Source organism: Lontra canadensis, unplaced genomic scaffold (genome assembly GCF_010015895.1).
Source record: "Lontra canadensis isolate GAN:19392208 unplaced genomic scaffold, GSC_riverotter_1.0 scaffold2, whole genome shotgun sequence".
NCBI classification, from domain to species: domain Eukaryota; kingdom Metazoa; phylum Chordata; class Mammalia; order Carnivora; family Mustelidae; genus Lontra; species Lontra canadensis.
In genome coordinates this window covers 5,681,165-5,697,358 of record NW_022630996.1, presented here as the reverse complement: position 1 = coordinate 5,697,358, position 16,194 = coordinate 5,681,165, and the positions used below count along the sequence as shown (strand labels likewise).

Here is a 16,194-nt window from a genome sequence, read left to right as displayed (position 1 = left end):
CCCTCCTGGTCCAGCCTGGGAAGCTTGTCAAATAATTTCATTTCATTAGAAACTTGAAACCAGCAGCACTCACCACTCGGCGGCGTTGTCTTCTCCGCTCCTGCCGGGAAAAAAAAAAGCTCCCGGAACTATCCCATCACGGATGCTTGCTTTCCCCCGGCGCTAGCCGGAGCATTTCTACGGCGCACGCTGCGGACTTTCCGTTTTCTTATTCCTCTCGCGAGGCTTGCGTCCGCTCCCTATCCGGAAGTGCTCGCCTAGCTCGAAGCTGAATCGGTTCGAGCGTTCGGCGAGGGAGGGAGGGAGCCAGGAGTTCCTCGCTGCGTGTGCGTGCGGCTCTAAGTGGCTCGGGATGTGGTGCTGTGTTTGTCTTGGTCCTTCTCTTCTCACCTGTGCGGAGGACTGCAGGGTTTTCTGCCACTTCCCAGTCCCTTTACGTTGCTGGTTAGGACCGCAACCTTTGAGAAAGGGCGTCCGCTCATCCCGGCGGTGAGGCCGGGGAGTCCTGGGATCTCCATGGTCTTCGCTAACGGGATTGGAAACCGTAATTTTTGCAGCAGCAAGTTTCAGATTTAAGTCCCTTGTTGATATTGTAATACTTAATCGAATCGTCACCATGTATTAGGAACTAGCTTAGGAGTATTGAATGTGGCTGTGAATAAATCAGACGAAAGCCCCAGCTCTGAGGGGGCTTGCATTTTAATAAAATTTGAGAAGACTGGAATGCAAATGGGCATAAATCAGAAAGAGTATTTTTTTGCATGTGGCAGAGGAAGAGGAAGCCAAGGGGGATAAAACAGATAAACTTTTTTTTTTTTTTTTTTTTTTTTTTTGAGGGGGAAGTCCTTGTAAAATGCGCAGGAATGTTGGTGTTTATGGTCGTAAGGTGGACTGCGTAAAGATTATGAATGGAGTTAGGAATTTAGGGTCAGTGAATTTGTGCTTTTGCTCTAAGAAACACTATTTATCGTGCTTTCTCCCCCTGTCTCTCTCTTTTTTTCCCCCCCAGGGGAAGACCAAAGACTAGATTGTAGGAAAAGCAAATAGAAGCCATGTTTCGAAGACCTGTATTACAGGTAACCACTTTGACATATTAGTGATGAGATGCGTTATGATCAACTGTAGTGATCAGATCTCGTCAGGCCTTTGCAGAGGCAAAAGCCGTTTGGGCCCACCTACTTTATGTGTAATCATTTGACAGGATTTGGGACAGATTTTACTTGTGTAAGTGATGTTCGCTAAAACAAAATAATCTCCTAGCTTACATGTATAAGGGGAGTCATAGTTTTTAAAAACATGCTACTTGCATTTAGATCAGTTAGCATTTAATGTTTTTAGTGATCTAAAGACTATAAAAATCATTTCCAGTAGTTTTTCTAGGAGGCATGTGGTCAGACTGTCCTCTGTGGTCAGGCTTCCACCCCGCTTCTCCCTGTCCTGAAGAGTGCATCTGAAGTCATCATGTCACCACAAACGTACGGTGTCCTGAATTCCTTCTCACTCCCACCAGTCCGACTCCTTATTTCTCCGGACACTCTAGCCTACCTTCACCCAGACTAGACCACCCATTTTCCTCACTTACATTTGGTCACCAAGTTTGTAGTTTTTTCTTTATAACACCTCTCTCACTCCCCAGCCTGTTAAGACTGATGAAGAATCAGTTCCTCTCAGAAACCTGTTCTCCTCTCCCCCCCAGTCTGCAGTAGAATCGACCCTGTATTCTTGGATCCCCACTTTAACCTCTACATAGTTCTAGCCTTTCTCGGTGTATTGTGTGTTGCAATCTGGAACACAGAAGAATTACTGCTGTCTTAATACTACAGTGTGAAGATGTATACAAGAGTTAAAAGCTTAATTTTAACAATCATCCCAGTTAAAATCTTTCCCTATTTCTGCTTTTCTAGTGGGTCTTAAATTTTGTGTTTCCCAAATGAGACCCATTGTTCTGAGACTTGGGAGCTGTGGCTCATCTGAGTATTTCAAGTAGTACCTTTCGAGATGAATGATAGCAGTACTAGTTTGTTTGAGTCTTTACCATGTGGTAACTCCATCTTTACTTCTTAACCACCTCGTGTCCCAAAACGTAGTGATAGGATTCCGTAGACTGCACTGCCCCAGGAACGGGTGTTCCTTTGGTTGGTGGACAAGTGCTTTTTATATTAACGGTGCTACCTATTTGACACACGCTTCTCTGATGTACCAAGTAGTTCTCTGAACAGTGAAACCAGCCACGTGCCCAGGGGTGTGTGCTTTTCTCCCGGCAGGAGCCCTTGAACAGAATGTCTTAAAGGAGGCAGCAGAGGGCAGTAGGAAAAGTGGCAGCCTTGGTGTCAGATGGCCCTGGGTTCTAGGCACAACTTGCCTGTTATTTCTTGTAGGATTTTGGGCAGGTTAATCTGTCTAAACTTTTTTTTTTTTTTTTGGTCTCCAAAGTAGGGATAATTTTACATAGTTGATTGGTTTCTTCCAAGGAGTAATCTGTAAGAGGTAAAGCACTTAGCTGGTGTTCAGTAATGATAGCTGTTGTATCATTGCTGCTGTTTGTGTCATTTACTACTTTCCACTGACAGATGGACTTGAATGGTCCTATTTTTGTACTTTATCAGAGAACCCGATTTGTCTGAGTCTTTTTCCTTTGGTTTATCTAAAGCATGAATTTTTCCAAAATACATTTGACTTTACCCTTTGTGTGCAGCCACAGAAGCATCATAACCAGGAGGGCTGCCAGAAAAGAAACAAGGATTCTAAATTAACCTTCCTGGGCGTGCCGTCTAGGACGTGGTACCCATGGGCTTCTGGAGTAGTTGGCCCTCAGGGCCCTCAAGCGTTTGTGTGGTCCTCGTGGTGCTGTGAGGGGGAACATGTGACATGCACTGCTAGTCCTCTGGGGGTGTGTGCTGTAGGAGTCGCTGACTTGATGGTGAGGGAGTGTGAACAGGTCTTCTGTTGGGTTTACCTTTCCTCCCAAATTAAAGCCATTTTACTCATTTGTTCTACTTTAGGTATTTCATCAGTTTGTAAGACGTGAGTCTGAAGTAGCCACCAGCTTGGTTCTTGAAAGATGTAAGTAGTAGCTAATTTCCTAGTTTAAAGTATGTTATTTGTAGCAACATACAAATATTCTTAAGTGTGTTGTAGAAGAGGTGCACTAGTTGGGTTGTAATCTGTTAATCCTCAGGACCCTGGCCCGTGTTTGCCTGTCTGCTCTTGGCCTCATCCCATCTGGCTGAGGGGCCTTGTAAGAATTTCCTTGAGTCCTGTTTGGTTATCTTGGTCTTCCAAGGTCATCTGCTATTTGGCTGGGGGAGTGAAAGTTTGTGCAAGCTGTTCTTTCACAGAAATATTCACTCATATTTGTAAAGATTTTCAAATCTCAGATTTGTCCTTTCAACCATATGTTTTGTTTTTTAAAAAAAGGTATTTTAAAGATTTTAAGGTAAAATAAAGAGCTTAATGTTTGTTTTTTGGGGTACTTTCTTTAAGAATATTTTCTCCCTTCTTTTCCCTCCTAGCCTCCCCTTATTTGCCCCAACTTAGCTCTGATCTTCTAGAACCTGTTTAAGGCTGAGATCGAGGTTGAAGTAGTATTCATAGCTATTCCCCTTCTGGACCTTTCTCTAAATCTCATTTTATTTACACATTGCATTTCAGCTCTGAACCGTGTGCAGCTGCTGGGGCGAGTGGGTCAGGACCCCGTCATGAGACAGGTGGAGGGGAAAAATCCAGTCACAATATTTTCTCTAGCGACAAATGAGATGTGGCGGTCCGGGGAGAGTGAAGCGTACCAGATGGGTGAGTATGAAAGCCTCGGGTTTTCGTTGTATCAGCAATAAAGAGACATTTTTATTCTCAGTTAATTGACTAGAGATGAGCTACTTTTAGAAAGAATCTTTCTTCTCTAGATCTGTTCCTGTCTCTCAGAAATTGTGACGTTGGTTTTGCTGGGCATGTTGTCTTTTGGCGTTTGCTTTGTGTGCTGGCATTTGTAACCATGTTTCCTATTCTTGTGATGTAGGTGATGTCAGTCAAAAGACAACATGGCACAGAATATCCGTATTCCGCCCAGGCCTCAGAGATGTGGCATACCAGTATGTGAAAAAGGGGTAAGTTGAGGAAGAAAGGATTTTATAGATTGAGTGGTTTAAAAAACTGGTCAGAAGTGTTCCCAGGGAATGCCTGTCTCCTTTATCCTACTAATTACTCCGTTAACTCGAGATACTTATTCACAGCTTAGTACTATATGCATGGGGTGTTGCCATGTATGACTAATGCAGAGATCTATAAAACATGGTTTAGCTTTCTAAGAATTTACAGTTTGGGACAGATAAGGAGTGTACATAAATAGAAGCAGATGAGGCAAGAGAGAAGGCAGAGTGTACTGAGTGCCATGTGAGCAAGTGTAACACATGCTTTTAGGAATTCCCGTGTCGCCTCTTGGCATGTACATGGGGCCCTTAGCACAGGACCTGGAGTCTGAAGTCTGACTCAGGTATGGCAGTGTTCACAGCACTTCTGCTATGTTTGATAATTTTATGTCGGCTTAATAGTTCCCTTTTGGGATGCTTGGATTAATTATAAATAAAAATCGTCTTTTCCAAACCTACAGAAGGACAAAAGGATGTGTTGAACAACAATTATATTCATAGTTGATATATTTAGAAATGTACTTGTTTTATAAAAATGACGTATATTTCCTGAAAAACAATTTCAGGAAAAACTAAAATTTGTTTCTTTTTAATAACTGCATGCTTTTTTTTTTATATGTATTTCCATTTTCTAGTATGTATGTATGTTTGTATGAATTTGCATTAACGCACACATAAATACAGGAAATTTCAAGAAAAGTATCTGTATGCAATTTCAACTATGGATTGATGAATTTGTGTGTATTCCCTTTGGCCTACAATCATTTCATTAGCTTTGTCTACTTTCTGTTTTTTTGGTGATGGTAGACTCTGAAAATGATGCCAGCGTGCATTTTCTACCCTTTAAAGTCAGCTATGGTTGTCTTGTAGTTCAGCCTTCTAAACAGTGCAGAAATAGTCTTAATAATTAACGCTAAGTGAAATACTGAGCCGAATACCTGTTTTGAATTTTAATAATCTAAGTCCCTTGAGAATAAGTTCATGAACCTGACTATGGGAAGGAATTGGACAATAAGTGAAAATCAGCAAGTCTTTTAGGGAGTCCAGAATCAAAGTTGGGGGAAATGTTGGAAATCAGTCCTAGGGATTGAAAGGATCCCACGACATTGCTCTTCCAATTCGTGGTCTTAAAGTCACTTTTTTTTTTTTTTTTAAACTTTTATGAGGACTGCTGGCAGCTCAAGCCTGAGAGCTGTATGTGTCAAGTCTGTGTGGACGTTCTGTTTCAGTACCCTTAGTACTCCTGATGTTGAACTTTGAGATGTGGTAGCAAAAATGAGATTATGCCCGATTCTCTGTTTCATCCTTCGTGTGTGCTTGTTACTGCCTCTCACCGGACTCTGTCTCCTAAAACAGATGACAATCTCCTGGCTGAAAACTGTAAATTTTATTTTTATCAGGTCCCGAATCTATGTAGAAGGGAAAGTAGACTATGGTGAATACACAGATAAAAATAACGTGAGGCGGCAAGCAACAACGATCATAGCTGGTAAGAAGCTTGTGATAATAGCTATTCCCTGCTCCCCCTTCCCTTTTTTAAAAGCTTGGCTTGTTGTCAGTAACTTGAATGGAGGCATTGAGTACTGATGCTGTGATTGTCAAGCAGCTCGCCGTGAGCGCTGGGAGTGTGGTTTGTGGGTTTGCTCTGAGTGTCTGTGTTCTGGTCGTGCAGAATGTTGTCTCTGTACTCAGTTTCATTTCATAGGTAACTTTTGAGTAGAGTGTCTGTGTCAGTACTTGGCTGTTTGAAGTGAGAAGAACTTTAACGTCTTTTAAGGACATGGCCTAAACGGGCAGAACCCTGTGCCAAGATAACTCTACTGTGAGTGGCATTAGACATTTGTGCAGGTTTAGTCACCGCCTGGTTGGTCCTTACAGGATGATTTTAAATTCCTGTTCTCGTTAGACAAAATGGGAAACAATGTAGAAAACATAGACACACAAAGTTTAAGGAAGGTCAGGAAGATACCTCCAGGAGATAGCTCCCAGAGGTGAGTTTTCAAACTTCTGTGAAAATTCTACAAGAATTTTGAAACAAATGTAGCCCTTTGGACATATTTAAGTTGACATGAAAATTTTTTTCAATACGGGATTGTTACTCTGAAATGTATTAATGGATGTAAATACCATAGCAGTTTGATACCCATCATCCTTAGAAAAAATACATGAACAAGCTCTTCAACATTTGGAAGTTTTATGTTGTTTCTTTTTCTTATTTTTCCATTTTCTCCTAAGAAATGTAACAATACATATTGTATAAGTAAGAATATTTTATTATTCATCCTATTATATTTATAACACAAATACATACATAAATTAAAAGTTATTTTTATTTAAATTTTATTTGAAATTTTATTTTGAATAAAATTTTATTTAAAAATGAAATTATTTTAAATTTAAAAATATTTTTAAAAATTCTGTGACATTAAGGCTATAAATGTTACATTTTCTTTTCATTATCATTATAGTTGTTTTTAGAACATAAAATACCAAAGCAATTTTAATATATAAATTTGAAAACTGAAATTGTATTGGAAATGCATCTTTTATGAGAGAAGTGCTCCTTTTTAAACTCTTCAATAAATTGTTAAAATAAGACAACCGTTGGGACGCCTTCGGCTCAGGTCATGATCCCAGTGTCCTGGGATCGAGTCCTGCATCGGGCTCCTTGCTCAGCAGGGAGCCTGCTTCTCCCCCTGCCTCTGCCTGCCACTCTGTCTGCCTGTGCTCACTCTCTCTGACAAATAAATAAAATCTTAAAAAAAAAAATAAGACAACTGTTAAAAATTTTATTTGAGAGAGAGCGCAAGCAAGCAAGGGAATACAAGCAGGGCAAGTGGGAGAGGGAGAAGCAGCCTTCCCGCTGAACAGGGAGCCCGATGTTGGGCCTTGATCCCAGGACCCTAGGATCATGACCTGAGCTGAAGGCAGATGCTTAACGTGCTGAGCCACCGAGGTGCCCCAAAATAAAATAGTGGTTAAACATTGGTTCTGTTATTAGTTTTTATGGATGTAAACACTGAGAAACCTTTTGTATGAGTAAGAACATAGAAATGAAAGAAAGTAATGTCTCAAGTGTTTATGTACTTCTGAGATATGCCAAAATTAGGTATCTTTTAAAAATTAATTTTTTTAATTATTGAAAATGTCAAACATTCACAAACATAGAAAAGTGGAAAAAAATCTGTCATTTAGCTTCAACAATTATCAACTGATGGCCAATGTTATTTCTTCTGTTTCCCCAGCCTACTTTTCCTCCATTTGGATTATTTTCTAGTGAATTCTCAGATATTATATTATTTCATTCATAAATATTTTCAGTAGGTATTTCTGAAAGATAAGGATTCCTATTTAAAGTGTAACTACAGTGCTATTACCACACTTAATATTAGGAGATTATTAATTGTTTTTTCACCAGACATCACAATGTTTAAATTTCTTTGATTGCTTCATAAATACAAGTCCATAGGTTATCTTACATGGTTTATATGTATCTTAAGTCTCTTAAACCTTTTTTTTTTAAGTTTTTATTTATTTATTTGACGGAGAGCTCACAAGTAGGCAGAGAGGCAGGCAGAGAGAGGGAGAAGCAGACTCCCTGCTGAGCAGACAGCCCAATGTGGGGTTCGATCCCAGGACCCCAGGATCATAACCTGAGCTGAAGACAGAGGCTTAACCCACTGAGCCACCCAGGCACTCCTAAGTCCTTATTCTTTTTTTTTTTTTTTAAAGATTCCATTCATTTATTTGACAGAGACCACAAGTAGGCAGAGAGGCAGGCAGAGAGAGACAGAGGAGGAAGCAGGCTCCCCGCTGAGCAGGGAGCCCGATGCGGTGCTCGATCCCAGGACTCTGGGACCATGACCTGAGCCGAAGGCAGAGGCTTAACCCACTGAGCCACCCAGGTGCCCCCCAAGTCTCTTATTCTTATGAGAAAATTATTTCCTCACAATTCTGGAGGCCAGACCTCTGAGAACTTAATAAGTCTCTTAATTGACAGATTTTCCTTTCACCTTTCTTTTTTACCTTGCTCCAGAGTGTCTTAACCACTCTACCCTATTGATAAACTATAATTTGTTATAAATAATAAAAAATATATTTCTTGTGGTTTCTCTGAGGTATATTGATCTTGAAAACCAACATAGTTATCTTTCTACCCTCATTATCAGATCTTAGATGAGGTCCTATCTGACCATTTTGATTTCATAATTCTTGGGTGTCTTGACAGTATTTCATTTCTGCATGCTCTTCTTACTTGGGCCATGTCTCCAGAGATCTCTACCTATTCAAAATTTTTTTTGTAGACCTCTGTGGGGCATAGGACTACACCTATGAGTTAAGCAGTGGAAAGTCAAACTTTCTAATTAAAAAGTTGGCATTTCTGGGGTGCCTGGGTGGCTCAGTGGGTTAAAGCCTCTGCCTTTGGCTCAGGTCATGGTCCCGGGATTGGTCCTGGGATCAGGCCCTGCATCGGGCTCTCTGCTCAGCAGGGAGCCTGCTTCCTCCTCTCTGCCTGCTTCTCTGTCTCCTTGTGATCTCTGTCTGTCGAATAAATAAATAAAATCTTTTAAAAAAAAAGTGGCATTTCTAAATCTCTATCAATTAGGTATTTCTGAAGCATTTAATGGTTTCATATTCCACTGTAAACCAAAAGTATGGGCAAACTTTGGATTGTATGAATTGTTCTGAACCAAGCCAACACTAAATAGTAGTAGTTCAGTTTATCTGTCATTTTGTTTTCTTCTTGTCACTAGTATTCACAGCATGGATGAGTTAATTGAGTAATTAACAGATTTATGGTCAGTCGTAAAAATGAAGAGATCTTTAGTGACATTTGAATTGAAAGATAGATTTCATTGTTTTTTTCTTCAATCAACCAACATATAGTACATTATTAGTTTTTGATGTAGTGTTCAATGATTCATTAGTTACATGTAACACCCAGTGCTCAGAAATAGAGTTTAAATTCAGTTGCTTGGTCATTTTTTTCCTCCTAGGGATCCATGTCTTTAATGTAAAAGTAACCAGCAGTGGATGGCACTCTTGCCAATACTATGTTTTTAGAAGACTGTATTGTAAATACTGTAATAACCACTTTTAAAAATAATTCTAAAGTTACAAGAATCTGGATTCTTTTCAAGTTATACAGAAAGTACTTCTTTTCCTTTGCTTCTCCTAAATTAACTCCATCTGGGACAACATTTTAAGTGCAGTGTCTGATCTTGTTTGAAAATGCTTTCTCTGTAATATTGATTAGTAAAAAATTTCCCAAGAATGAGTATAAAAAGTCAATCTATTTTAAAATTTAAAAATAGAGTGTCTTCTGTGTGAGTGTTACAGCCTACTTAAAGACATCGGTCAGTTTGTCTTTGCTGACAGGGCCATGTGTTGGACCCCATCCTTTCTCCATACCTCCAGTGCGGGGAATGTTATGCCTGGTCCCTCTTCTGTGCGAGGACGTGCTGCCTGCTTTCATGGCATCTGTCTGAGCACTGCAGGCACTGAAATTTGTGACTAGTTCTTTTGTAGGAAGTTATTGCTGAGCAGTTGTAATTGTTTTCAGGAAACACAAGAAATACCACACTTTTTCTGCAAGGTCTCAGTTGTCACGTCGCTGAAGCCCAACTTTTAGCTCCTTTGGTGCCTCTTGTTTATATGCCTCTCATGAACATAGCAGGACTTAGTTCACATTTTGGGAATTTTTCTAAAATCCTGTTAGATAACAGCACTAAAGTATGTGTCATAGGGGAATGATTAAATGAGAAAGAGTTCTGCAAATAATCCTTATGATTTGGTTTCTTTACAGATAACATTATATTTCTGAGTGACCAGACTAAAGAGAAGGCGTAGAGTGGACGAGTCTCCTTTGGCCGTTGTTGGTACAGTCTCATTTCCACATCATGTATAGTCTTTATAGGTCCTAAGGACAAGAATTAAAATATTATTTTATATAAAATGAGTGATAAGACTTCTCATGACTCTTACTCCCCCTCCCCTTTTTGTCCCATAGGCCTCTGTAGCTAATTGCTTATTCTTTTAAGGATGGTTTCGGTGTACAAGTGTACAAAGCAGTGAGCTGTCAGGTTCATCTGTGTTAGAGCAAAGGGCTGCATGTCCTTTGGGATGCCCCCTTGTTTTTTGCGTACACTTTCATAGTGTTGATTCAGCCCTGAGTATTTGTTGAGCGTCACTGGGTGGCAGCCATTTATCCCAGGGTTGTGAACAACGATTTTCTTACTGTTTGCTCTATAAACTAGGTGGCAGGGACTGTATCTTCTCTGTTTACCTGCCCCTTAACCAGGACTTGGCACAGAATACTCGATAAATGGTGACAGATGAATGATCCCAATGGGACATTAAGCTTTAGCCCAAACTGGAAGGGGTTGCTGAACAGTGGTGGGTATCTAACCTAGATAGCTTCAAGACTAACCTACCTTCTTCTCCTCTTTTGTTTTTGGGCAAATTTCACTAGTAGCATTCATGAAATAGATTTTATCAGCAGTAAAAACCTAAAATAATAAGGAGGGGTGAAATAGTTCATCTCCAGGTGATGCCTCAGGGGCTCTGGTTCCACTCTTTTCTATCTTTCTAAGCCCCATTGCTATCCTTTAGTCTCATCCAGAACTTGGGGGGTCCCCAAACAACCTTTCACATTGCCTCCCTAGGTTAGAGCCCCAGGAATGACATTTTCCTTTTATTTTTCCACATGGGCCCGTGGTGTACATACACATCGTGTACACACAGTTACTTTCATGATAAGATTCTGGAAATTACAGAGTAAGAGTGATTTTCTAATAAATACTACATAAAATGAACTTGAGTTTTTCAGTGTGTCTTGTACCTGTTCAGGTCTGCACCAGATCTGCACGGGTCTGCCTGCTGGTTGGCCGCAGTTCAGACTCCGCTGCCGCTGAGCCTGGTGTCTGGGTCCAATGACAGAAGTCCCTCACGCTGTCTAGGCCACCTGGCCTCCGGCTTTGCCTCCTGTCCAGCCTGTGTGCGTGTGCCTCAGACAGCGTGTCTTGTCCGCTCTGCCTGAATTCTGGACTGTCTGGGGTTTCCTAGTTCGCATGCTGCACTACGGACCCGCACTGAGCAGTGTTTTGTACTTACAGTGCAGTTGGGTCAAGGAAAGGTGGAGTTCCTTAGCTTTACCTTGCTCCTGCCCAGGAACAGTAGAACAGTGGTTGCAGTTCCCTCCTCTCGGCTGTCCTTTTTTTCCTGCTGCTGGGACCATTAATCATTACATTAACTCTGCTCCCTGACGTTCTCCGTTCAAACTGGTGACATGGTCCTCACTCTTTTGTGCCACATTTCTCAAGCAAAATGTACCATAGATAAAATTGATCTTTGGGCCACTCTTTCTTGGAAAATCTACTTTTCTACTCCTTAAAGGTTGTGAGAAGTGATGCAGATTAGTATTCCTGTTAAGTCGTGTGCTTTGGGCAGGTAATATGGTGAACAAGACAGTTTAATGACCAGCCCAAAGCAACCCCGCGTCTAAGGCGCAGGGGCAGAAAGGCACGGCCTGCAGGAACCCCCTGAGCCGCAGGCTTCTGCTCACTCCGCTGGAGCTTACCTGACGGGCCCCAAGGTTGGGCAGCGGGGCTTTCAGAGTTGTCTACTCAGTGCGGAGCCTCCGCATGCGCGTGGTGCTGCGGACCTGAGGAGCACAGCTGTGCCCTTCCCATCTGGGCAGTCCCCTGTGCTGAGAAACTGCACCCCTCCCAAGCTGGTCTTGGAGGGTGTGTGGGAGGCTGGTGGTGGGAAGAGTTGGTGGGGGTCTCCTAGGCCACGTTTTGTGCCTCGCATTCCCTTTGCACGTTGTCATGGTTTCGGGGAATATACCCGTGGGAAACTGTCCTTCGACTTTGATACTGGGATTCTATGTTGCGTGGAAAGTTGAGTATGATACGTAGAAGCGTGGGAGAAGAAATATCGAACAGCATGTGGTGTTACCCCACTTTTGAAAAAGAAGTAATTGATAAAAGTATATGTTTAGAAATGTCTGGGAGGAGAAACCTCAAACGGTTGTGATGATCTCTCGGTGGGGGGATTATGTGTGGTTTTCCTTACTTTTTTTTGCACTTTTATATATTTTATTTCTTTTAAAGCATTGAACATACATTATTTTTATATTAAGAGAAAACAAAAGTTTTCACTTTGGGGAAAAAAATCTTTCCATTATTTCCAGGCCAGGCTTGCACTTCTGATCGACCTTCAGCCGGTACTGCCACTTGTCCTGGAGGGTGAGCAGGAGAGCAGGAGAGCCTCTCATGTGTCGACGCCCATCTTCTGCGTCTTAGTATTACATGCTTAGATACTTCATTCACCTTTTTTTCTCCTTTTTCTTTTGTGTTTCTCTTAATACACATATGTAACCCAGAATAATGGGCTTTAAAGACCAACCTGTATGATATCCACCATTTGATGCCAACACAATTCTCAAAGAGTCCTTCAGTTCTTAAAAATTACTGGACAACGAATCCAGAGACATCCCAAGACACCAAAGATGTGTTTTTGTGGCTGTTTTGGGGATTACTTGTCATTGTCAACTGGGTTACAGCCTAACCTCTGCAATTCAGGAGAAATTACTGGTGGTTTCTCTGTATTCCCGGAAGAGACCAGGCAGTTTTTGAAGGCACGGTTGTCTTTTACTCACAACCACCCGTTCATCCCCATCCCGCTCAGCCTCACACAGTGCCGTTGCAGGGCTTTCTACATGTCAGCTCGTTGGATTGCACTGAAACACTGACATGAAAGTGAGGGCAGAATCACTTCACTTACTTTTTTGTCAGGGTTTGGATTATATGCTACGAAGCTTGGTGGGAGCAGCAGCGAGCAAATCATTGTGGAAACGTTAATGAGTTATAGAGACATCTCTTGCAAGGTGGTAATTACCATATTAACGCCTGACATTTATTCTGTACTCAACAGATGCCAGCCTGAGCTCAGGGCTTCTTATCGTTGTCTCATTTAACTTATCCCTGAGAAGGTGGTATTATCCTGATTTTACACGTGAGGAAACGTGAAACTGGGAGGTTAAGTAACATGTCAGAGTCACGCAGCTTATCAGGCACACTGGGAGTGGGAGTTTAGGTATGTGAAGCTCGCGTTTTGCTTTCTGCCTACTGTCTGCTTCCCATTGTCTCCCTTTTCCATTGGCCCTGCTGTTCAGAACCCCCCCACAGATAGCTTTTGACCATTCAGGGTGCATCGAAGTCATACCGGGAGTTGCAGTACATAAACGGTTTTGGTTGGGATAGAATTGGGAATGAGGGAGGAATACCTCCAGCTCTTCATTCTTTCTCATTTTTCAGTCTGATGATCCTGCAGGAAAGTTGCAGTTAGTCTCTTTACTAAGTTATCTTCACATATTCTTCTTGCTTCCTTGTTATCCAGCAAATTTCTTTACTGGTTAAAATAGGTTCACGGTGTCTGCTCCTCCCGTTGTTTCCTTCCTGCTGAGGGTTGAAATTGTCAGCAAGATTGCTCAGGAATTTGACAGGCTCACTTCTTAGAGAACGAGACTTTTGGCAGGTGTTAGCAGCACTGCAGTCCTTTCTCACGACTAAATTTGCTTTTATGCTGTTCCCACAGCCTGTGCTGGGATGGCGTGTAGCTATTCAGGCTGTCCAAATCATGTGGCCACGATAATGACATTTCTCCTTTTGTCTCTTTATTCTTCATCCATATGCTCTCTGCCATGCTTTGGGACCTTGGGGTGTTGTTTGTCCGTACAGGTGTACGCTGTAATTTTGTAGCTTTCTTGCTTCACCTGCTGTTTGGATAAAAGGTGGCTTCTCGTGGTAGTTCAGTTAAGGCTGTGTAGTCAGACAGCCTGGATCTGCTGCACTTACCAGCTGAGGGGCCTCTGCTCAGTTTCTTAACTTTTCCCTATGTTGGATTTTTTGTCGTTTTGTTTTTCTGTGAATAAAACAGGGAAAATAGTGTCCCTACTTCATAGGCCTGCTGTGAGCAACGAATAATGCGTATAACTTTCATAGTGCATATTAACCGAATCAAGTGCTGGGTACTACTGGCCATTATTATTCTAGCTGTAGTTATTTTAAACAAGGTGTTATCTCTTTTGATCCCCATGCCCATCTCCCCAAGTCTCATAGGATACTTACTAACTTTAGGTTATCGTACTTGGCCTTTGTTGTTGTTGTTGTTAATGTCCGTGGGTTACTAAGAACATAGTTTGCGTTAATGTTTTTTGGTTTGCTTTTAATCTTCCATGGCTATTTACAGATAATCTGGGTATGTTTTTAAATTCAGTTTCAGTTGGGCACCTACTTTGTACCACGCATGTGTACAGGCCTAGATACAGGGATAAATAGAACAGGGCTAGAAGGGAGAAAGCCTGCCGGCAATTAGGAAGCTACTGAAGGAGCCTAGAAAGGTCAGCAGAGTGGGGACTATAGGTGACACAAGGGGAATGTGATCTTCACAATTCATTCACTGTGCAACAGTTACGTGCTAGATCCCGTTATGGACTCTGGGTAAGGAATACTGAGTAGGAGAAGAACACGTAGCTCTGCCCAGGATGTGCTAGGGACCAAGTAGGTGCTGGCGGTAAGAGAAAAGGCCGTGAAGAGAGAATTCTGTAGTTGCGTGGGCAGGTGTGTGGATATTATGTTTCTGAGACTAAGGAACGTGAATTTGGGAGCTGATTTGAGAAAGGTGAAAGATCAGGAATAGTTTTGAACATAGTTTAATCATAAAGTCCTTAGCTTATATTTGATATCAATGAGTGGAGCTCAGAAGAGCAGTCAAGGCAAGAGTGACTATTTTTTTCTTCTGCCAAACACTTTTGAAGCACATTTTGTGAGACAACATAACAAATGTTGCCAGGATTACAGCTTTCTGTTGTGGAAAACCATATTAGGGGAAAGATTTCCAGTTGCTCACCAGTTTTACAGTGTACTAGGGACTTGTGTTAATCTGGTGTGGCAAGATGATGGACATGAAGACAGTTGTCTTGAAAGAAGAGTTTGTTATAGTTCTCAAGAGGAGGTCTCATGCCACACCATTTGAACCACATGGGGATGCACCAGTGTAGGCCAGAAGGCAGAAGGAATGAGGGGAAAGTGTGCACCAGACCTTTTATTGTGTTTTTTGTGGGATAGAATAATTTTCACCAGGCTTTGGGAAATAGGGGTGGTCCCTTGTTGTCAGGTACTTGGTGATTTTGGGCAGAGGAATAGTGTTCTGGACTGCAGGATAAAAGGAGGCTAATGGTGGGTATGAAATCGGGATTGGTTGGTTTGTGTATTAAAGACTTGCTCATGGGCAAGTGTTTACTATTTCTAGGAATTAGCTAATGTTGGGAGGGGTTAGTTACTCCCAGGGTCTGGGAGGCTCCAAGATGTCAAACATCAAAATATGGAAAATAAGAAACATGATTAATTCACTACCCAGTAGCCATTATCCTTTCTGTTGAACCCATTAATTTACAGAGCCCACATTTTATTGGAGGTGACAGTGTGCACAGCTGAAGTACTGCATTCTGTTCTCCTTTGCAGTTAGCAGTTGCTAAGGGGCTGTAAGCAGAAGTCATTTGGTGGAGCTTCCAGGAAAGCTTCTTAAGTGATTAACTCTGTTGGGAGGCTTATCCTTTGTGCTTCTCCGGATCCTCATCTGGCTTTTTCTGGTCTGAAATGTGGACGTGACGGCTGAATCTCTAGCAGCCATCTTGGACTATGAGACTATCTTCAGGATGGAAGACAGAAGAAGCTGGGATCTGCGATGACCATGGAGCCACCATACCAGTCCTGGATGGTCTATCTCGGGACTTCTTTGGGAGACACAAATAAATCTCTGCCTTGTTTAAGCCACTTCTTTGTGCTTTGCGGTTAAACCTCATTCTTACTAATTCACACATTCTTTATCTTCATATACACAATGAATTCACTATCTAATTCTCTCCTAAGACCTTCCCCTGCTAGCAGAAGTAAAAACCTCTACTGCCACCATCCTTCAGACTTTATCCTAGGTCTCATTCTAAATTTGGAGAGGGACTGGGCCATACTATGTACACAAAACC

General features: G+C 41.7%; 1 protein-coding gene across 3 annotated transcripts; it reads left to right on the top strand.

Moving 5' to 3' along the window:
- The first annotated feature begins 252 nt into the window (after nucleotides 1–252).
- Nucleotides 253–15,985, top strand: SSBP1 (single stranded DNA binding protein 1). 3 transcript variants are annotated; one of them, XM_032867418.1, is made up of 8 exons: nucleotides 253–326; nucleotides 1,010–1,076; nucleotides 3,003–3,063; nucleotides 3,652–3,792; nucleotides 4,016–4,103; nucleotides 5,546–5,634; nucleotides 9,952–10,026; nucleotides 15,675–15,985. In XM_032867418.1, the coding sequence occupies exons 2-7, from the start codon at nucleotides 1,053–1,055 to the stop codon at nucleotides 9,993–9,995; spliced, it is 447 nt and encodes a 148-aa protein (XP_032723309.1). In that variant the 5' UTR covers nucleotides 253–326; nucleotides 1,010–1,052; the 3' UTR covers nucleotides 9,996–10,026; nucleotides 15,675–15,985. The 3 variants fall into 3 exon arrangements, with proteins under 3 accessions (XP_032723309.1, XP_032723301.1, XP_032723320.1); XM_032867410.1 differs by lacking the exon at nucleotides 15,675–15,985 and having other exon boundaries at nucleotides 9,952–10,104; XM_032867429.1 differs by lacking the exons at nucleotides 253–326; nucleotides 15,675–15,985 and adding an exon at nucleotides 471–489 and having other exon boundaries at nucleotides 9,952–10,104.
- Nucleotides 15,986–16,194: the final 209 nt, after the last annotated feature.

Excerpts from the sequence above, each read along its gene's own strand:
- SSBP1 (XM_032867418.1), top strand. The coding sequence starts at position 1,053 with ATGTTTCGAAGACCTGTATTACAG. Across the intron at positions 3,064-3,651 it reads CAGCTTGGTTCTTGAAAGAT|CTCTGAACCGTGTGCAGCTG; the intron begins GTAAGTAGTAGC and ends ATTGCATTTCAG. Across the intron at positions 3,793-4,015 it reads GAGTGAAGCGTACCAGATGG|GTGATGTCAGTCAAAAGACA; the intron begins GTGAGTATGAAA and ends CTTGTGATGTAG.